Source organism: Heptranchias perlo, chromosome 3 (assembly GCF_035084215.1).
Source record: "Heptranchias perlo isolate sHepPer1 chromosome 3, sHepPer1.hap1, whole genome shotgun sequence".
NCBI classification, from domain to species: Eukaryota; Metazoa; Chordata; class Chondrichthyes; order Hexanchiformes; family Hexanchidae; genus Heptranchias; species Heptranchias perlo.
Genome location: NC_090327.1, coordinates 121465873 through 121489574, shown reverse-complemented (window position 1 = coordinate 121489574; position 23702 = coordinate 121465873). Strand labels below are relative to the sequence as shown.

General features: G+C 43.0%; 1 protein-coding gene across 3 annotated transcripts in view; it reads left to right on the top strand.

Annotated features, from left to right (window-relative positions):
• The window catches only part of bbs9 (Bardet-Biedl syndrome 9), a 439766-nt gene that overhangs the window by 21899 nt on the left and 394165 nt on the right, over window positions 1-23702 (top strand). For all 3 annotated transcript variants that reach the window (XM_067981846.1, XM_067981843.1, XM_067981848.1), the window contains 2 exons: window positions 7861-8035; window positions 17647-17731. In XM_067981846.1, the coding sequence (XP_067837947.1) occupies window positions 7861-8035; window positions 17647-17731 (260 nt within the window). The remainder of the gene's footprint in view (window positions 1-7860; window positions 8036-17646; window positions 17732-23702) is intronic.

Sequence of the window (23702 nt, the reverse complement as noted above, 5' to 3'; positions counted from 1 at the left end):
ATATTTCGATCACAAACTCCATTTGGAATGGCCAAGGCACATTGTCAGTCGTTAGCTGTAATCATAATTTTCATCAATTCCTTGCCCGATCTCCTTACTTCTTTGTCTATGACCACATCTGCAGTTACAATGCAGCATTCCTCTGTGCTTTCCTCGTTCTCAGCAGGCAGAGCACATTGTCGGATGATAAATTGCACCATCTCCTTTCCTCTCTTGCGTTCTGGGTGACTGTGAGTGGCCATAGTGTGCAATTTCTATGGGAACACCATCACCTCCAAGTTCACCATCACCACCTTCTCTAGGGCAACTAGGGATGGGCAAAAAATGTCAACCTTGCCAGCGACACCCACATCCCGAAGAATGATTAAAAAATTAGTTAGAATTGATAGTTTCATGCTATTCAGAATTTGATTCTTCTGACTTTCCATGCATGAAGGGATAGTATTCGTGAGGTGCTTCAGCACAGCTACCAGTTAAATTTGGTCTTCCTTGATTGCCAGCTGCGGTGGAACGAATTCTGTTACTTGGTTTGTGAAAACTGGAGTTAGAACTTTGAAGCAGCAAACGATTTCTCTTCGATGTTTCTCAAAGTGGGTTGGTCTGATACAATTCAGATCTGATAATGTACATTGATAAGAAGACTCTCCAGCTGTATTGCTAGGACTTCATGGCTCTAATCCATGACAGTGTCCACTACATTGCACAGACCCCATGTGACACAAAAATCACTAGAGGTTTTCTGGTACATGGACAGAATTGTTGGTATTAACTTGGGGAGCTCATTCTCTAGTTTGTCATAGGGTATCAGATGGATTGTCTGACCTATTGTTTCTGTTATTGTTGTACACACCTTGGGTACTTTCATGGACAGGCACAAATTGATAATCAGTAGAAAACTCATGTCAGAACAAATTCTTCAGTGGAGTTTCTGCGGCCTCCTATGTATGAATGGTGGGCAGAAATGTTCTCACTAAAAATACCCAAACAAAAACACAATACCCGCTTCAGTTTTTCATGTGTTACTGCACAAAGCATAGTGCATGGTATCCAAGACAAGTTAAACAATGGAACCATGTAATGCACATGTTATTCAGCTTTGCCAGTGTCATGTAGTAAGGTTGGATCCCTGGTTGGAACATTGACAACATCACATCAGAAACTTCCTTGATAAATCAATGACCCAAACTTTTTTTTTATTCGTTTGTGGGATGTGGGCATCGCTGGCAAGGCCAACATTTATTGTCCATCCCGAATTGCCCTTGAGAAGGTGGTGGTGAGCCGCCTTTTTGAACCGCTGCAGTCCGTGTGGTGAAGGTTCTCCCACAGTGCTGCTGGTAGGGAGTTCCAGGATTTTGACCCAGCAACGATGAAGGAACGGCAATATATTTCCAAGTCGGGATGGCGTGTGACTTGGAGGGGAACATGCAAGTGGTGTTGTTTCCATGTACCTGCTGCCCTTGTCCTTCTAGGTGGTAGAGGTCGCGGGTTTGGGAGGTGCTGTCAAAGAAGCCTTGACGAGTTGCTACATTGCACCCGGTCGATGGTACACACTGCAGCCACGGTACGCCGGTGGTGAAGGGAATGAATGTTTAGGGTGATGGATGGGGGTGCCAATCAAGCCGGCTGCCTTGTCCTGGATGTTGTCGAGCTTCTTGTGTTGTTGGAGCTGCACTCATCCAGGCAAGTGGAGAGTATTCCATCACACTCCTAACTTGTGCCTTGTAGATGGTGGAAAGGCTTTGGGGAGTCAGGAGGTGTGTCACTCGCTGCAGAATACCCAGCTTCTGACCTGCTCTTGTAGCCACAGTATTTCTGTGGCTGGTCCAGTTAAGTTTCTGGTCAATGGTGACCCCCAGGATGTTGATGGTGGGGGATTCGGCGATGGTATTGTCGTTGAATGTCAAGGGGAGGTGGTTGGACTCTCTCTTGTTGGAGATGGTCATTGCTTGGCACTTATCTGGCGTGAATGTTACTTGCCACTTATCAGCCCAAGCCGGGATGTTGTCCAGGTCTTGCTGCTTGCAGGCACAGACTGATTCTTTATCTGAGGGGTTGTGAATGGAACTGAACACTGCAATCATCAGTGAACATCCCCATTTCTGACCTTGTGATGGAGGGAAGGTCATTGATGAAGCAGCTGAAGATGGTTGGGCCTAGTTCACTGTCCTGAGGAACTCCTGCAACAATGTCCTGGAGCGGAGATGATTAGCCTCCAACAACCATGACCATCTTCCTTTGTGCTAGGTATGACTCCAGCCACTGGAGAGTTTTCCCCCTGATTCCAATTGACTTCAATTTTACTAGGGCTCCTTGGTGCCACACTCGGTCAAATGCTGCCTTGATGTCAGGGGCAGTCACTCTCACCTCACCTCTGGAATTCAGCTTTTTTTGTCCCATGTTTGGACCAAGGCAGTAATGAGGTCTGGAGCCGAGAGGTCCTGGCGGACCCCAAACTGAGCATCAGTGAGCAGGTTATTGGTGAGTAAGTGCCGCTTGATAGCACTGTTGACGACACCTTCCATCACTTTGCTGATGATTGAGAGTAGACTGATGAGACGGTAATTGGCCAGATTGGATTTGTCCTACTTTTTGTGGACACGACGTACCTGGGCAATTTTCCACATTGTCGGGTATATGCCAGTGTTGTAGCTGTACTGGAACAGTTTGGCTAGAGGTGCGGCTGTAATGAGGTCTGGAGCCGGCTTCTGTGATGGTGGTGATATCGGGAGGAGGCCGAGATGGATCATCCACTTGGCACTTCTGGCTGACGATGGTTGCAAATGCTTCAGCCTTGTCTTTTGCACTCACTTGCTGGACTCCGCCATCATTGAGGATGGGGATGTTTACAGAGACGACTCCTCCCATTAGTTGTTTAATTGTCCGCCACAATTCACAACTGGATGTGGCAGGACTGCAGAGCTTTGATCTGATCCGTTGGTTGAGGAATCGCTTAGCTCTGTCTATAGCATGTTGCTTCCACTGTTTAGCATGCATATATTCCTGTGTTGTAGCTTGACCAGGTTGGCACCTCATTTTTAGGTATGCCTGGTGCTGCTCCTGGCAAGCTCTTCTGCACTCTTCATTGAACCAAGATTGATCCTCTGGCTTGTTGGTAATGGTAGAGTGAGGAATATGCGAGCCATGAGGTTACAGGTTGTGGTGGAATACAATTGTGCTGCTGCTGATGGCCCACAGCGTTTGATAGATGCCTAGTTTTGAGCTGTTCTGAATCTATCCCATTTAGCACGTTGGTAGTGCCACACAACACGTTGGATGGCGTCTTCAATAGAATCATAGAAAAGATACAGCACAGAAGGCGGCCATTCGGCCCATCGTATCTGCGCCGGCTCGAAGAACAACCAGGTGCCCATTCTAATCCCACCTTCCAGCACCCGGTCCGTAGCCCTGCAGCTTACAGCAGTTTAGGTGCAGGTCCAGGTACTTTTTTAAAAAAGAGTTGAGGGTCCTTGTCTCTACCACCAATTCGGGCAGCGAATTCCATACACCCACCACCCTCCTGGGTAAAAAAAGTTTTTCCTCATGTCCCCTCTAATCCTTCCGCCAATCAGCTTAAATCTATGTCCTCTCGTTCTTGAACTCTCCGCTAGGGGAAACAGGTACTTCCTGTCTACTCTATTTCGGCCCCTCATAATTTTGTACACCTCAATCAAGTCTCCCCTCAGCCTCTTCTGCTCCAAGGAAAACAACCCCAGCCTATCCAATCTCTCCTCGTAGCTGCAATATTCAAGCCCTAGCAACATTTTTGTAAATCTTCTCGCCACACTCTCCAGAGCAATTACATCCTTCCTGTAATGTGCGCACAATGTGTGAAGACGGGACTTCGTCTCCACAAGGACTGTGCGGTGGTCACTCCTACCAAGTCATGGACAGACGCATCTGCGACAGGTAGATTGGTGAGGACGAGGTCAAGTAGGTTTTTCCCTAGTGTTGGTTCGCTCACCACCTGCCGCAGGCCCAGTCTGGCAGCTATGTCCTTCAGGACTCGGCCAGCTCGGTCAGTAGTGGTGCTACCGAGCCACTCTTGGTGATGGACATTGAAGTCCCCAACCCAGAGTACATTCTGTGCTCAACATGGAGGAGGACTGATTCATCAGCTGAGGGAGGGCAGTAGGTGGTAATCAGCAGGAGGTTTCCTTGCCCATGTTTGATCTGATGCCATGAGATTTCACGGGGTCCAGAGTCAATGTTGAGGACTCCCAGGGCCACTCCTTCCTGATTATATATCACTGTACCACCACTGCCGGTGGGACAGGACCTACCCAGGGATGGTGATGGAAGAGTCTGGAATGTTGGCTGAAAGGTATGATTCTGTGAGTATGGCTATGTCAGGCTGTTGCTTGACTCGTCTGTGGGACAGCTCTCCCAATTTTGGTACAAGCCCCCAGATGTTAGTGAGGAGGACTTTACAGGGTTGACTGGGCTTGGTTTGTTTTTGTCGTGTTCGATGCCTGGTGGTCTGTCCGGTTTTATTCTTTTGTAGCGAGATTGTACAAGTGGGTGGCTTGCTCGGCCATTTCAGAGGGCGATTAAGAATCAACCACCATTGCTGTGGGCCTGGAGTCACATATAGGCCAGACCGGGTAAGCTCGGCAGGTTTCCTTCCCTAAAGGACTTTAGAGAACCAGATGGGTTTTTATGACAATCTGGTAGTTTCATGGCCACCATTATTAGTTTTTTTTTATTCCAGATTTTATTTACTTAATTGAATTTAAATTCCCCAGCTACTGTGGTGGGATTTGAACTCATGACTCCAGATTATTAGTCCAGGCCTCTGGATTACTGGTCCAGTAACATAACCCCTATGCTACTGTACCCTACTGAGCAAGGGGCTACTTACAGTTTCTTGATTTTCAGCAGTTACATCCCATGTTTTGATCATTTCCATCAAAATCACAATCATTAATTTTTTAGCCAGTGGTTGACCTAACTGGTCAGTGTTGTCCTTTAACTATCAATGTGATAGTCTTTAATAAAGCAGAGTGTTGTACCACCAACAATTTGTTGTGTTTGATACTCTTGTGAATCTGTGCACCTCAGTTCTTGAAGTCACTTAGACATTCTGAAGTTAACACATTGGCCATCATCAAAAGGCACATCTAAATTGTACCTAACAAAATTTCCATTTTTACTGTAATTTGCACTCTCGGGATTTCAAGGCATGCAACCTCCTCAATTCAGCATTTTATTATTAAGCATACTATTACTCCAATTCCTTTGTTTCCTTGAAAATCAACAATTATTATTTTACCATTGTAGTAGTGTATTTTTTTTGGAATAATTTCCTATATTACAACAGTGACTGCTCTTGAACTGTGCTTCATTGTCTGTAATGCGTTTTGGGATGTCCTGAGGTCATGAAAGGCGCTATATAAATGCAAGCCTGCCTGTTCTTTCCTTCCATTTTCCTTTTTCTCTCTCTCTCTCTCTCTCTCTTTTTCTCTCTCTCTCTCTCTCTCTCTCTTTTTCTCTCTCTCTCTCTCTCTCTCTCTCTCTCTCTTTTTCTCTCTCTCTCTCTCTCTCTCTCTTTTTCTCTCTCTCTTTTTCTCTCTCTCTCTCTTTTTCTCTTTTTCTCGCGCTCTCTGTGTCTCGCTCTCTGTCTGTGTCTCGCTCTCTGTCTGTGTCTCGCTCTCTGTCTGTGTCTCGCTCTCTCTCGGCTCCCTGCCTCGGTGTTCACTCTGGAGGCTTGACTCTGAATGGATACTCTCAAAGAAACTGTTACTCACTAATTACTTTTATTACTGCGTGAAGTTACTTTGCTATCTCCACATTTCAGAATTTGTAGCAGTTGAGCAATTCCAAGGGCTTGTAGAAATAAAACGCCTACTGTTCTCATTAGGCTAAATAAAAGAAAGCATCTGGCCAGATGCTTGAAAAGACCATAGGTTGTCAAACTTACATTTCCATGTGGAATTGACTTGACATTGTGTATATTAGAAACTAAATGCAGGAAATATCACACCAACTTGCATTTTCACATTGTAAATTCCATACTGCAAGATTTAAATAATTGTAGCAGGTGTATATTTGGTTTATAGTTAGAGTTACATTTCCACCCCAAAGTCAAAATAAAAAAAAAATAATAATTTTAAAGAATTCACTACACTTGCATTAAACTATCTGTTATTGTAGGGCCTAGGATTAAACCAGTTTTTGCACTGATTGCAATAAGGCTGGTATCTATAATGTGTATTGTGGGCTAACTTTACTTCAATGGTGCAAAGTGTATTAAAAATGACGCAAGTTTAAAAATAATTGTTTTTGTAAAATTGTAGTAAATTAGACATCAGTGATAAGCTGAGGTTTTCAGGTATCAGTCCACAAAACCTGAGAGCAAAATCCACTGGACTACAAATAGAATGTTTCCTTAATTAATTATGTTTTGGGGTATTTTTACCTTTTTTACTCTAGATTTTTTCGGCTTCTGGATTTCAGGCTACTTTCAAGTGAGCCCTCATTCCTTAGTTGCTCAAGTATATTTTAATTTTCCATGAGATTTAGATTAAAATATCATGGTATACCCAAAATAACGAACAGAGAACCCTTTATGAATTATTGTTTTCGGCTTTAACTGCCAAGCAAATTTATTAAGCAGCATAGAACAAGTAAGTAATAGCAGAAAAGTAACATGCTTTTACAGTAATGTTGCATTATGTTAGTTCCTCATATTGTAGAAAATAATAAATGGTTCATAACTCTCTAATTATAGTCATAGTTATAGTGTTACATTTTTTTAACATCGTTGTGCTTTTTAAAATCTTTTTCTTACCTATTGCGGAGATTATGTGGCGTATGTTATTCTCTTCAACGGTTCTAGTCTAATAACCTCTCTCTTTGAAGACTCCAGATCAAACTTATTGGTTTTAGCAGTGTGTGCCAGTGAGAATCAGTAATTAGAACTTTAGAAATTTAATTAACTCTGTTAGATTTAAAAAGTAGGCTACCAATCAGACATATTTCTGAACAAATCACAAAGTGTGTTTATATCTGAATTGAATGGTTTGGTTCCTCCCTCAAACAAACTGTCCAGTGACTAAACTGACTAAATGACACAACAGCCTATTGAATTAAGCTGATGCATCATTTCTGGAGCTGGTTTTGAACTTGAGTACCACAACAACGAGAAAACTTAGATACAAATGCTTCATTTTTGTCACATGGGGCTCACTGTGTTTCTGTAATATACCAAAGTATGATACTAAGAAAGTAAAATAATTCTCCAGAGGCAAACCACATCATACACATCAGAAGAATGGCATTTTGCTTATCCTTGGAAGAACATGCTTTGTACAAAGTGTCAGCTTTGGCTCAGTCGTAGCATTTGTTTATTTTTTATTATAGTCTAGTTTATTTTGTACATTATTCTTTTTAAACAAAAAAGCAAGCACGGTTGACATTGAGTGATGTTGATTAAAGGGAAACGAAGATGATGATGGAATTGGACCACAGAGGGTGTCTGATGTATTTAGCTGTTATGTTGTATTATGCTGAGTTCCCCATGCTTCTAAATTATACAGTGGAAAAATCTGAATTTTCATTTCTATCTCTTGCAGTTCAGCACAAACCCTAATTATTTTTTAAAACCAGTTCCTTCCTTCAGTTTATTTTATTTATTTTTCCATCTCTCTCATTCCTTTTCCTTAATTCTCTGTATGCCTTTATACTTATGAAACTGCCTGCTATGATTTAAATTTTGCTGTCTGCAAATGCCTTCTAAGCCTTTGTCCCGAGAGAGAAAGGAAAAAGTTCTGAAGCCAGATTCAATGTGATAGTAATAATATCATACTCTCTGGCTATTGTGTTATGGGATATCATTCCAATTTATTTTTGTTTTAAACTTAGGTCGAGACTTAATTTGCATTCAATCTATGGATGGGATGCTCATGTTCTTTGAGCAGGAAAGCTATGCTTTTGGGCGTTTCTTACCCGGTTGCCTTTTGCCAGGACCATTGAAATACAGCTCAAGGACAGACTCCTTCACTACCGTCTCCTCAAGTCGACAAGTTGAAAACTATAAGTGAGTCCAATATATTTCTTGGCTTTCTTGTGTATAATACATTGAAGAGAAAAAAGATCAGGTAGAACAATTAACCCCAAATGGATTTTCTTTTCACTTTAATGCACAGTTAATAATTAATACATGCATTATGTGTAGAAAATAACAATGAAGAAACCAACTTTCTCTGTGTGTAGCTGTTGTGGTTTGGGCTGGTGTAACTGCTAATGTACTTAGGAAGTATGTGTTAGTGAGTGTGAATTGATTTGGTTATTTTCTTTGACACCAGACATAAATTACATCCTGAATATTTAATTATTTTATGAATAGCTATTATTGCATGTACTGCCCAAACTCTCCACTGGTCATGCCATTAGTGGCATTTTTCCTTCACCTCCAGGTCACTTACAATTCTTATGACAATAAAAAGATTTGTGAATTTTCTGACACTATAACCACATTCTTTCTAAAGACCAACATGCTATAACCTCAGGACTTGTGCTCTATGTTGAAGAAAATGTAGCTAACTATAAAGAAAGTAGAACACGTCATAAAAAACAATAACTTGCATTTGTATAGTGTCTTTAATGTAGAAAAATATCTCACAGGGCTTTGCAAGATGTTATACTTAGCTGTGAATGTCTGTTAAAATGTGGAATAAATATATATAAAGTATATCATCTAATATTTAGTTTACTTTCTCTCTCATAGTTCTCCCTTAGTAAAAAGATAGTAAAAAGACAGCCTGCCTCTAGGCATCTAGCAGTGCCACTTTTTAGCCACCTGATAGAGTCACCCCATCCTGCTCTCAGGGAACTATGTGAGGAAGCCCCAAGACTCCAATTTTTGTGTATATCTGATCATTCCAGGACTGGGAACTTGTTATCGTACTGTTCTAGCAACCAGAGATCATGGCTGATCTGTACCGCAACTCTCTTTACCTGCCATTGATCCATATCCCTTGATAGCCTTACCCAATAAAAATCTATCGATCTCAGTCTTGAAAATTTCAATTGCAGCAATATCCACAGCATATTGGGGGAGAACATGAGAACATGGAGCAGGAGCTATGGTCTCTCAAGTCTGCTCCGCCATTCAATGAGATCATGATTTTCAAAAGGCATTCGATAAGGTGCCACACAAAAGATTGTTACACAAGATTGAAGGCTCATGGGGTTGGGGGTAATATATTAGCATGGATAGAGGATTGGTTAACGAACAGAAAACCGAGTAGGACTAAAAAGGTCATTTTTAGGTTGGTAGGCTGTAACTAGTGGGGTGCCACAAGGATCAATGCTTGGTTCTCAGCTATTTACAATCTATGTGAATGACTTAGATGAAGGGACTGGGAATAATATATCCAAGTTTGCCGATGATACAAAGCTAGGTGGGAAAGTAAGCTGTGAGGAGGATACAGAGTCTACAAAGGAATATAGACAGGTTAAATGAGTGGGCAAGAAGGTGGCCGATGGAGTATAATTAGGGGAAATGTGAAGTTATTCACTTTGGTAGGAAGAATAGAAAAACAGAATATTTTTTAAATGGTGAGAAACTATTAAATGTTGGTGTTCAGATGGATTTGGGTGTCCTTGTACACAAAACACAGGAAGTTAACATGCAGGTACATCAAGCAATTAGGAAGGCAATGGTATGTTGGCCTTTGTTGCAAGGGAGTTGGAGTACAAGAGTAAGGAAATCTTGCTGCAACTGTACAGGGCTTTGGTGAGACGACACCTGGAGTACTGTGTACAGTTTTAGTCTCCTTACCCAAGGAAGGATATACTTACCTTAGAGGCGATGCAATGAAGGTTCACTAGATTGATTCCTGGGATGAGAGGGTTGTCCTATGAGGAGAGAGTGAGTAGAATGAGCCTATACTCCCTGGAGTTTAGAAGAATGAGAGATGATCTCATTGAAACATAAGATTCTGAGAGAGCTTGACAGGGTAGATGCTGAGAGGCTGTTTCCCCTGGCTGAAGAGTCTAGAACTATGGGGCATAGTCTCAGGATAAGGGATCAGCTATTTAGGACCGAGATGAGGAGAAATTTCTTCAGAGGGTGGTGATTCTTTGGAATTCCCTACCCCAGAGAGCTGTGGATGCTGAGTCGTTGAGTATATTCAAGGCTGAGATCGATAGATTTTTGGACGCGAAGGAGGTAGATGGGGATCGGGCGGGAAAGTGGAGTTGAGGTTGAAGATCAGCCATGATCTTGTTGAATGGTAGAGCAGGCTCGAGGGGCCGTATGGCCTGCTCCTATTTCTTCTGTTCTATGGCTGATCTTCCACCTCAACTCCACTTTCCAGTCCTATCCCCGTATCCCTGCACATCTTTTAGTTTCAAGTAATTATCCAGTTCCCTTTTTGAAGGCCATGATTGAATCTGCCTCCACCACTCCCTCGGGCAGTGCATTCCTGATCCCAACAACTCCCTGTGTAAAAAAGTTTTTCCTCATGTCTCCTTTGGTTCTTTTGCCAATCACCTTAAATCTATGACCTCTTGTTCTTGACCCTTCCGCCAATGGGAACAGTCTCTCTATCTACTCTGTCTAGACCCTTCATGATTTTGAATACCTCTATCAAATCTCCTTGCAACCGTCTCTGTTCCAAGGAGAACAATTCCAGCTTCTCCAATCTATCCACATAATTTAAGTCCCTCATCCCTGGAATCATTCTAGTAAATCTCCTCTGCACCCTCTCTAAGGCCTTCAAATCCTTCCTAAAGTGCGGTGCCCAGAACTGGACACAATACTCCAGTTGTGGCCGAAGCAGTGTTTTATAAAAGTTTATCATGACTTCCTTGCTTTTGTACTCTATGCCCCTATTTATAAAGCCCAGGACCCCGTATGCTTTTTTAACCGCTTTCTCAACCTGCCCTGCCACCTTCAACGATTTGTGCACATGTACCCCCAGATCCCTCTATTCCTCTAACCCTTTTAGAATTGTGCCCTCTAGTTTACATTGCCTCTTTTTACCTACTGAAATGCATCACCTCGCATTTTTCCGCGTTAAACTTCATCTGCTAAGCGTCCGCCCATGCCACCAGTGTGTCTATATCCTCTTGAAGTCTATCACTATCCTCCTCACTGTTCACTACCTTTCCAAGTTTTGTTTCATCTGCAGATTTTGAAATTGTGCCCTGTACGCCCAAGTCCAAGTCATTAATATATATCAAGAAAAGCAGTGGTCCCAGCACTGATCCTTGGGGAACACCACTGCACACCTCCCTCTAGTCTGAAAAACAACCGTTCACCACTACTCTGTTTCCTGTCATTTAGCCAATTCTGTATCCATGTTGCTATTGCCCCCTTTATTCCATGGGCCACAATCTTAATAGCAAGCCTACCATGTGGCACTTTATCAAATGCTTTTTGAACATCCATATACACCACATCAACTGCATTTCCCTCATCTACCCTCTCTGTTATCTCATCAAAAAACTGTCGAGTTGGTTAAACACGATTTGCCTTTAACAAATCCGTGCTGGTTTTCCCTGATCAATTCACGCTTGTCCAAGTGACTGTTAATTCTGTCCTGGATTATCGTTTCCAAAAGTTTCCCCACCACCGAGGTTCAACTGACTGGCCTATAGTTGCTGGGTTTATCTTTACACCATTTTTTGAACAAGGGTGTAACATTTGCAATTCTCCAGTCCTCTGGCACCACCCCCATATCTAAGGATGTCTGGAAGATTATGGTCCGCAATTTCCCCCCTTACTTCCTCTGCAACCTAGGGTGCATCCCATCTGCACAGGGTGACTATTTTAACTATAGCTAGCCTTTCTAGTACCACTTTTTTCTCAATTTTTAGCCCATCCAGTATCTTAACTATATCTTCCTTTACTGAGACTCTGGCAGCATCTTCTTTCTTGGTAAAGACTGATACAAAGTTCTCATTTACTACCTCAGCTATGCCCACTGCCTCCATGAGTAGATCTCCTTTTTGGTCCCTAATTGGCCCCACCCTCCTCTTACTACCCGTTTACTGTTAACATGTCTGTAGAAGACTTTTGGATTCCCTTTTATGTTGCCTGTTAGTCTATTCTCATACCCTGTCTTTGTCCCTCTTATTTCCTTTTTCACTTTCCCTCTGAACTTTCTATATTCTGCCTGGCTCTCACTTGTGTTATCAACCTGACACCTGTCATACGCCGCTTTTTTTCACTTCATCTTATTCTCTATCTCCTTTTGTCACCCAGGTAGTTCTGGATTTAGTTGCCCTACCTTTCTCCTTCGTTGGAATGTACCTTGTTTTTACCTGAATCATCCCCTCTTTAAAGGACGCCCACTGTTCAATTATAGTTTTGCCTGCCAATCTTTGATTCCAATTTACCCGGGCCAGATCTGTTTTCATCCCACTGAAATTGGCCCTCCTCCAATTGAGTATTTTTACTTTAGAGTGGTCATAGCTATTCTAAATCTTATGATACTATGATTGCTGCTCCACCACTGACACTTGCTCCACTTGGCCCACCTCATTCCCTAGACCCAAGTCCAGCAATGCTTCCTTCCTCGTTGGGCTGGAAACGTACTGGTTGAGAAAGTTATCCTGAACACATTTCATAAATTCCTCCCCTTCTTTGCCCCTTATATTATTGTTCTCCCAGTCTATATTAGGATAGTTGAAATCCCCCATTATCACTATTCTATGGCTTTTGCATCTCTCTGTAATTTCCCTGCAAATTTTCTCCCCTATATCCTTCCCACTAGTTGGTGGTGTATCGAATACACCTGGTAGCATAATGGCATCTCTAATGTTCCTTAACTCTAACCAAATAGATTCTGTCCTTGACCCCCTCCAGGACATCCTCTCTCTCCAGTACTGCAATATTCTCCTTAATCAATACTGCCATCCCACCCCCCCCGCCTTTCTTTCCTGAACGCCTTGTATCCAGGAATATTTAGTACCCACTTCAGCCTTTTTTTGAGCCAGGTCTCCGTTTCCCATGTGGATATTTGTGCCTGCAGCTCACCAACCTTGTTTACCACGCTTCGTGCATTCACACACGTGCACTGCAAACCCGTCTTAGACTTTCTTGTACTCTCTCTTGGTCTTCTGACCCCACCTAATATCTTACTATTTCTTACTCTAAGGCTATCCTTCTCTCCTGATCCTTTGTGCCCCTTGTTTCCCCTTTCCAATGCTACATCCTGGTGCCCATCCCCCTGCCAAATTCGTTTTAATCCCCCCCCCCCCCCCCCCCCCGAACAGTACTAGCGAACCTCCCCCCGAGGACATTGTTTCCAGCTCCGTTGAGCTGCAACCCGTCTGGCCTGTACAGGTTCCACCTCCCCCAGATCTGGTCCCAATGCCCTACTGGTTCCCCCTTATCTATCCTGCTAGTTACATCCTCAAAAAAAAATTGAGATTTGTCAAAGGTGATTTCCCTTTCATAAAACCGTGTTGACTCTGCCTAATTGTATTATGATTTTCTAAGTGCCCTGTTACTACGTCCTTAATAATAGATTAATGGGGAGAGACTTCCAGATTTTTACTATCCTTTGTGTGAAAAAGTGCATCCCGATTTCACCCATAAATGGCCAAGCTCCAATTTTAAGATTGTGGCCTCCTGTTCTGGATTCCCCCACCAGAGGAAATAGCTTTTCTGTATTTTTTTTATTCGTTCATGGGATGTGGGCATCGATGGCGAGGCCAGCATTTATTGCCCATCCCTAATTGCCCTTGAGAAGGTGTGGTGAGCCGCCTTCTTGAACCGCTGCAGTCCGTGTGGTGAAGGTTCTCCCACAGTGCTGTTAGGAAGGGAGTTTCAGGATTTTGACCCAGCGACGATGAAAGAACGGCGATATATTTCCAAGTCGGGATGGTGTGTGACTTGGAGGGGAACGTGCAGGTCGTGTTGTTCCCATGTGCCTGCTGCTCTTGTCCTTCTAGGTGGTAGAGGTCGTGGGTTTGGGAGGTGCTGTCGAAGAAGCCTTGTTGAGTTGCTGCAGTGCATCCTGTGGATGGTACAGACTGCAGCCGCAGTGCGCCGGTGGTGAAGGGAGTGAATGTTTAGGATGGTGGATGGCTTGTCAATCAAGTGGGCTGCTTTGTCCTGGATGGTTTTGAGCTTCTTGAGTGTTGTTGGAGTTGCACTCATCCAGGCAAGTGGAGAGTATTCCATCACACTCCTGACTTGTAGAAGGTGGAAAGGCTTTGGGGAGTCAGGAGGTGAGTCACTCACTGCAGAATACCCAGCCTCTGGCCTGCTCTTGTGGCCACAGTATTTAATTGGCTGGTCCAGTTAAGTTTCTGGTCAATGGTGACCCCCAGGATGTTGATGGTGGGGGATTCAGCGATGGTAATGCTGTTGAATGTCAAGGGAAGGTGGTTAGACACTCTCTTGCTGGAGATGGTCATTGCCTGGCACTTGTCTGGCGCGAATGTTACTTGCCACTTATGAGCCCAAGCCGGGATGTTGTCCAGGCCTTGCTGCACGTGGGCTCGGACTGCTTCATTATTTGAGGGGTTGCGAATGGAACTGAACACTGCGCAATCATCAGCAAACATCCCCATTTTTGACCTTATGATGGAGGGAAGGTCATTGATGAAGCAGCTGAAGATGGTTGGGCCTTGGACACTGCCCTGATGAACTCCTGCAGCAATGTCCTGGAGCTGAGATGATTGACCTCCAACAACCACTACCATCTTCCTTTGTGCTAGGTACGACTCCAGCCACTGGAGAGTTTTCCCCCTGATTGCCATTGACTTCAATTTTACTAAGGCTCCTTGGTGCCACACTCGGTCAAATGCTTCCTTGATGTCAAGGGCAGTCACTCTCACCTCACTTCTGGAATTCAGCTCTTTTGTCCATGTTTGGACCAAGGCTATAATGATGTCTGGAGCCGAGTGCTCCTGGCGGAACCCAAACTGAGCATCGGTGAGCAGGTTATTGGTGAGTAAGTGCCGCTTGATAGCACTGTCGACGACAACTTCCATCACTTTACTGATGATTGAGAGTGGACTGATGGGGTGGTAATTGGCCGGATTGGATTTGTCCTGCTTTTTGTTGTGGACAGGACATACCTGGGCAATTTTCCACATTGTCGGGTAGATGCCAGTGTTGTAGCTGTACTGGAACAGCTTGGCTAGAGGCGCAGCTAATTCTGGAGCACAAGTCTTCAGCACTACGGCTTGGATGTTGTCGGGGCCCATAGCCTTTGCTGTATCCAGTGCACTCAGCCGTTTCTTGATATCATGTGCAGTGAATCGAATTGGCTGAAGACTGGCTTCTGTGATGGTGGGGATATCGGGAGGAGGCCAAGATGGATCATCTACTCGGCACTTCTGGCTGAAAATGGTTGCAAACACTTCAGCCTTGTCTTTTGCACTCACGTGCTGGACTCGACCATCATTGAGGATGGGGATATTTACAGAGCCTCCTCCTCCCGTTAGTTGTTTAATCATTCACGACTGGATGTGGCAGGACTGCAGAGCTTTGATCTGATCCGTTGGTTGTGGAATTGCTTAGCTCTGTCTAGCATGTTGCTTCCGCTGTTTAGCATGCATGTAGTCCTGAGTTGTAGCTTCACCAGGTTGGCACCTTATTTTTAGGTATGCCCGGTGCTGCTCCTGGCATGCTCTTCTATACTCTTCATTGAACCAGGGTTGATCCCCTGGCTTGTTGGTAATGGTAGAGTGAGGAATATGCCGGGCCATGAGGTTACAGATTGTGCTGGTATACAATTCTGCTGCTGCTGATGGCCCACACCGTTTGATAAATGCCCAGTTTTGAGCTGGTAGATCTGTTCTGAATCTATCCCATTTAGCAAGGTGGTAGTGCCACACAACACGTTGGATGGTGTCCTCAGTGCGAAGACGGGACTTCGTCTCCACGAGGACTGTGCTGTGGTCACTCCTACCAATACTGTCATGGACAGATGCATCTGCGACTGGTAGATTGGTGAGGACGAGGTCAAGTAAGTTTTTCCCTTGTGTTGGTTCGCTCACCACCTGCCGCAGGCCCAGTCTGGCAGCTGTGTCCTTCAGGACTTGGCCAGCTCGGTCAGTCGTGGTGCTACCGAGCCACTCTTGGTGATGGACATTGAAGTCCCCCACCCGGAGTACATTCTATGCCCTTGCTACCCTCAGTGCTTTCTCCAAGTGGTGTTCAACATGGAGGAGGACTGATTCATCAGCTGAGGGACTGCGGTGGGTGGTAATCAGCAGGAGATTTCCTTGCCCATGTTTGACCTGGTGCCATGAGATTTCATGGGGTCCAGAGTCAATGTTGAGGACTCCCAGGGCGTACTCGATCAAAACCTGTATCATTTTAGACACCTCAATTAGATCACCCCTCAACCTTCTAAACTCAAAGGAATACAAACCAAATTTATGCAACCTGTCCTCATAATTTAACCCTTTAAACATTGATATAATTCTGGTGAATCTGCGTTGTAACCCTTCCTGAGGTTCGGTGCCCAAAATTGAGCACAGTACTCCAGATGAGATTCTAAAAAGACCCTATTCAACTGAAGCATCAGTTTTTCCATCTTTTGTATTGTAGCTCCTTTGAGATAAAGACCAACATTCCATTAGTGTTTCTGATTACTTTCTGTACCTGTGCACTAGCTTTGGGTGAATTATGCACCTGGACAGCAAACTCTTTTGCTCCTCCACAGTTCCTAATTTCTCACCATTAAGGAAATATTCCAATTTTTCCTTCTTGGATGACTTCACACTTGCTCACATTGCACACCATCTGCCACAGTTTTTCGCTGTGTCCCTTTGTAACTTGCTGCTCCCATCTACACAACTTACTGTCCCTCCTAACAGTGACATCTGCAAACTCGGATATACAATACTCTTCCTTTATCTAAGTCATTGATGCATATGGTGAAAAGCTGAGATCCCAGTATGGATTCCTGGAGAACACCGCTTGTCACATTCTGCCAATTAGGGTACATTCTCTTTATCTCTCCTCTCTGTCTCCTATCTCCCAACCAATTTCCAACCCTTGACACAAGGTTACCTTCCATTCTGTGTGCTCTCATTTTTGCTAATAATCTCTTGTGCGAAACCTTACCAAATGCTTATCAAAGGAGGAAATTTAATAGAGGTTTTTAAAGTTATGTAGGGTTTTCATAGTGTGAATAGGGAAAGACTATTTCCTCTGGTTGAGGAGTTAATGGTGAGGGGTCATCAATGTAGAATTCTCGCCACAAGAATGAGGAATGAGGTGAGGAGAAATTTCTTTATTGGGGGGGTTGTTGGAGCAAGGAATGCTTTGCCGCAGAGAGTGGCTGAGGCAGAAACCATTGTATCTTTCAAGGGAAAATTGGATAAATATTTAAAGCAGAGAAAGATACAGGTCTTTGGGGAGAGTGCAGGGTAGTGGGATTAATTTTGGATTGCACAAGCAAATTCACAGATGTGATCTGCCAAATGCCCACTTTCTGTGCTGTTAACGTCAGTGGTTTTAGATTTGTATTTTCTTTAAATATGAATACATGGTGTATATACTGTTATTGAAAATTGTTTCAGGTCTGTGAGTCCCAAACAACAACAACTTGCATTTATATAGCGCCTTTAACATTGAAAAATGCCGCAAAGCACTTCAGAGGGGTGATCAGAATATTGTTTGTGTGGGCACGTCCATTATACTGATTTTAAAACATTGTTTTTTTTCTCCAGATACCAAGTGCTAGCTGTTGCCACAGATGCAGAAACCAGACAAGATTCTGAGCAGCAGAAATTGGGATCTGGGAAGAGACTAATGGTGAGGCCTGTGCTTTCAGTCTTAGTGCTTTTTGAAAAAAAAACACACTCCGCCAATTGTGCTGTGTACTGGTCCACTAAACAAGATTGGGCACCTTTGGGTCGTGACAACTACAATGTGTTTAAGTTCAAAGTGATTCTTGATTCGATGCTACCGAGGACCCACACCCAGGTTTACAATTTTAAAGAGACCAACTATAAGGTACAAGGGAAGGACTAAAAACAATTGGGAGAGATTATTTTTTAACATTTTAGTAGAGGACAAATGGAATACCTTCAGAGACATCAAAAGCAAAATACTGCAGATGCTGGAAATCTGAAATAAAAATAGAAAATGCTGGAGAAGCTCAGCAAGTCAGGCAGCATCTGTGGACCTTTCATCAGAACTGGAAGATGTTAAAGAGTTAAAGTTTTTGAGCAAGTACAGAGCCAGGGAAAGGGAGAGGAGGGGAGGAGAGAACAAAAGGGAAGGCTTGTGATAGGGTAGAGGGCATGAGTGATTAAATGACAAAAGGGATGATAGTGCAAGGCAAGGAAGGTGATAATGGGACAGGTTAAGGAACAAAAGATTGATCAGGAGTAGCTGTAAATGGCAGCAGCAGCACCATTACCAGCACCAGAAAAAATAGAAGCAGTGGTTATGATTTGATCTTATTGAATGGCGGAGCAGGCTTGAGGGGCCGATTGGTCTACTCCTGCTCCTATTTCTTGTGTTCTTGTGAAATTAGTGTTGAGTCCGAAGGTTGTAAAGTGCCTAAATGAAAGATGAGGTGCTGTTCCTCGAGCTTCCGTTGAACTTCATTGGAACAATGTAAGAGGCCGAGGACGCAGAGGTCAGAGTAGGACGTTCACACTCCTACTCTGTCCTCGGCTTCTTAGATTGTTCCAATGGAGCTCGACGGAAGCTCGAGGAACAGCGCCTCTTTCGTTTAGGCACTTTACAACCTTCGGACTCGACGCTAATTTCAATAATTTCAGATCATAACCACTGCTCCCATTTTTTCGGTCAGCAAGTGCTGGTAATGGTTCTGCTGCTGCTGTTTGCAGCTACTCCTGATCAATCTTTTGTTTCTTAACCTGTCCCATTACCGCCTTCCTTGCCTTGAACCATCACCCCTTTTGCCATTTAATCACTTGTGCTCTCTACCCTATCACAGACCTTCCCTTTTGTTCTCTCCTCCCCTCCTCTCCCTTTCCCTGGCTCTGTACTTGCTCAAAAACTTCAACTCTTTACCATCTTCCAGTTCTGACGAGAGGTCTTCGACCTGAAACGTTAACCTTGTTTCTTTCTCCACAGATGCTGCCTGACTTGCTGAGCTTGTCCCGCATTTTCTGTTTTTACCTTCAGGGGCATGCTGAGGAAGGTGTAGGACAGATAATTACCTAAGATTAGCAAATATAGAGTCAAAAAACACAACCCTAAAAGGATCAAAAAGAAAAATGAGCTTCACAAAGCCTGCAGCAATGAGGGGGAAGGGTGTCCAACGGGGAGATTACAGGAGATGTCAGAAGTATGTCAAAGGGTATTTGGATGGGCAAAGAGGGAACTGGAAATTGGTATACCTGTAGATGCTAAATACAAAATTCTTCTAGTGCCTGCACTCAGAGGTGCCGTCTTTTGGATGAGACTTTAAACCGAGGCCCCCTCTACTCTCTGGGGTGGCTATAAAAGATCCCATAGCACTTTTCAAAGAAGAGTAGAGATCTCCCTGGTGGCCTGGCCAATATTTATCCCTCAACCAACATTACGAGAAAACAGATTATTTGGTCATTTATCTCATTGCTGTTTATGGGAGCTTGCTATGCACAAATTGGCTGCATTGTTTGCCTACATTGCAACAGTGATTACATTCAAAAAACACCTCGTTGGCTTTGAAGCAGTTTGGGATGTCCTGAAGTTGTGAAAGGTGCTATATAACTGCAAGTTCTTTCTTATAACAGCAAGAGGACAGGTAGGGAAGAGGTCAGAACTTTAAAGGAAGCCAATAGGGTGAAACTGAGGATGAGCAAGTTGTTGGGCACAGAGTAGTTAATATAGTCAATGAATACGGCTACAGTAACATGCCCAGTATTAATAGAAATAATACATGTAAATTTATGGACTTTGACATTAACAAGGTGACTGATTTAAGCTGGCACAAATAGCTTAAAGCGAGTAAATCCACACGGATGGATGGTATTTATTTTGGGTGGTGAGAGTGACTAGGGATGAGATTTGTGAAGTGCTGATCATCATTATTATGAAGGAGTTACTGAATGTTGAAACAAGCTAATTTAATATCTATAATCAAATAAAAGGGGACAAACGTAACTTAAACTGATGGGTCTGCAGGTGCCAACACGAGTATTTGGAAAAATAATGGAATTGGTTATCAGGAGCAAAGTTGAGGATTATCTGTTTGAAAATAATTTAGTAAATAATGGCCAAAGTGGTTTTAGAATGGGGAGATCTTGTTTGACTAACTTCCTTACTTTTAGAGGAAGTGATAAGCGGACAGTGGAAAGCCATATCAGCTTGGATTCAGAAACCCAATGCAAATTGGTCAAATTTGCAGATGATTCTAAACTTGAGGGAGGCAGTGGATTTGGAGGAAATGGTTGGGGACCTACAAAAGGACTTTGATAAATCAGAGGTAGATCAGATTCAATACAAACAAGTGCAAGATACTACCCATTGGAAGGAAAAATGGATTTCATTATTATACTGTGAATGATATAGAAATAGCTGCTGGTAAAGTGGGAAGAGGATCTGAGGGCAATAGTAAACCTGGCACCTAAAGTGTCAAGTTACTGTGAATGCTTAATTATATTGTTGGGTTAGTTAAGTACAAATCAGAATATGTTGCGCTAAAACTGTACAGAGCTCTGGTTGTATCCTAACTCACACCAGGTCCCGTTCACCCATCGCTCCTGTACTCAATGACCAACATTGGCTCCGGCCCATTAAATGATTATTATTCAATGTTTTTTACTCATTTCGTAGATGGGAGGAGCAGAATAGAAAGGTTGTATTCATAGGGAATTTGGTAATTAGGATGCAGAGGATAGATAGTGTCCTCTGCGGTTGAGACAGAGAGTCCAGAAGAGTGTGTTGCCTACCTGTTGAAAGGGTAAAGGATATCTCTGAGCAACTGGAGAGAAACTTGAAAAGGGAGGTGGAAGATCCAGTTGTTGTGCTCCATGTTGGGACTAATGATGTAGGGAAGAAAAGGGAGGAGTTCCTGCTAAGAGAATATCAGAAGTTAGGAAGTAAATTAATAAAACAGGAACTCACGGTGGGTAATCTCGGGATTACTACTCAAGACACATGCTAATTGGCATTGAGATAGACAGATAAGGAAGGTGAATGCATGGCTGAAAGACTAGTGTGGGAAGGAGGTGTACTGCTGGGACGGGCTCCACCTGAACTGGAATGGCACCAGTGTTCTAGCGGAAAGGATAAATAGGGCTGTCGATAGAACTTTAAACTAGTAAGACGGGGGAGGGATCTTGTGAAAATAACACAAGTCTGAAGATAAAAGAAATAGGAGATGAGAGTAAAGATCAGACCCAGGTAGGGAATAAGGGTAACATAAACAATCAGAAAACAAATACAGTTATGAACATAAGTACAAAATGATTGTTAAAAATAAAGTGAGGAGAACAACTATTAAAAACAAATTAAATTGCACAGCATCCAAAACAAAATGAGTGAGCTGGAGGTAATAATTCGTAGCGAGGAGCCCTATGTAGTAGGGATAACAGAAGCAGGGCTACACAAAGAGCAGGACTGGCCATTAAATATTGCAGGATATAACTTATTTAGAAAGGATAGGCCGGGTGGGGTAGCTGTACTAATTAGAGACAACATAATGGCAATATTAAGATAGAAACAGAATCCATATGGATTGAGACAAAGGATAAGAAGGGATTGATCACTTAATAGGTATATTCTACAGACCACCTAATAGTGGAAGGGAAGTGGAGGAAGAAATATGTAGGCAAATTTATGAAATGAGTAAAAAACATTGAAAAATAATCATGGGAGATTTCAACTACCCCCAAATAAACCAGCAAGAAGAGGTAGGTAAAGGGAATGGAGTTTTTACAGTGTGTGCAGGACTCCTTTTTTACCCAGTATGTGAGAAGCTCAACAAGGGAGGAATCACTGCTGGATTTCGTAATGGAAAATGAACCAGAGCAGATAAGAGAAGTAAGCGTAGGGGAACATCTACACAATAGTGATCATAACATAATTAGGTTTAAAATAATAAGACAAAGACAAAGTAATGGATTGTAAAAAAGCTTGAGGGAATGAGAATGGAATTAGTGAAAGTAAACTGGAAAAAAGTTTTGACAGACAAAGAGACAGAACAGCAGTGGGAAATTTTTAAAACGGTGATCAGTAGAGTTCAAGAGAAATATATCCCTCTTAAATAAAACAAGAACAAACTAGCCAATAATGAAACACCATGGATGAATAAGGAGATAAGGTTAAAATTGAAACTGAAAAAAAAAGGCATACTCTAAGTACACCGACAATAAAGGAGAGGATGACAAAAGGGAATACGAAGAGGTTAGGAAAGAAGCCAAAAAAGCAATTGGGAAAGCAAAAAGGAACTACGAAATTATCAAGTAACATAAAAAGAAATAGTAAAGTATTCTACAGACACATAAATAACAAAAGAAAAATCAGGATAGGGGCAGGGTCACTAAAGGATACACATGATAAATTCACAGGTAATGACAGCGAAATGGCAGAAATATTGAATAGTTACTTTGTCTCAGTATTTACCAGGGAAATTAACAAATTGGGCATGACATTAGAAGAAAAGATAATAAAAGATATAAGATCATAAGAACATAAGAAATAGGAGCAGGAGTAGGCCAATCGGCCCCTCGAGCCTGCTCCGCCATTCAATAAGATCATGGCTGATCTGATCCTAACCTCAAATCTAAATTCATGTCCAATTTCCTGCCTGCTCCCCGTAACCCCTAATTCCCTTTATTTCTAGGAAACTGTCTATTTCTGTTTTAAATTTATTTAATGATGTAGCTTCCACAGCTTCCTGGGGCAGCAAATTCCACAGACCTACTACCCTCTGAGTGAAGAAGTTTCTCCTCATCTCAGTTTTGAAAGAGCAGCCCCTTATTCTAAGATTATGCCCCCTAGTTCTAGTTTCACCCATCCTTGGGAACATCCTTACCGCATCCACCCGATCAAGCCCCTTCACAATCTTATGTTTCAATAAGATCGCATCTCATTCTTCTGAACTCCAATGAATAGAGTCCCAATCTACTCAACCTCTCCTCATATGTGCACCCCCTCATCCCCGGAATTAACCGAGTGAACCTTCTTTGTACTGCCTCGAGAGCAAGTATGTCTTTTCTTAAGTATGGACACCAAAACTGTATGCAGTATTCCAGGTGCGGTCTCACCAATACCTTATATAACTACAGCAATACCTCCCTGTTTTTATATTCTATCCTCCTAGCAATAAAAGCCAATATTCTGTTGGCCTTCTTGATCACCTGCTGCACCTGCATACTAACTTTTTGATTTTCTTGCACTAGGACCCCCAGATCCCTTTGTACTGCAGTTTCTCGCCATTAAGATAATAACTTGCTCTCTGATTCTTCCTGCCAAAGTGCATAACCTCACATTTTCCAATATTGTATTGCATCTGCCAAATCTCCGCCCACTCACCCAGCCTGTCTATATCCCCTTGTAGGTTTTTTACATCCTCCTCACTCTCTACTTTCCCTCCCATCTTTGTATCATCTGCAAACTTTGATATGTTACACTCGATCCCCTCCTCCAAATCGTTAATATGGATTGTAAAGAGTTGGGGACCCAGCACTGACCCCTACGGAACACCACTGGCTACTGGTTGCCAGTCCGAGAATGAACCATTTATCCCAACTCTCTGCTTCCTGTTAGATAACCAATCCTCCACCCATGCCAGAATATTACCCCCAATCCAGTGATTCTT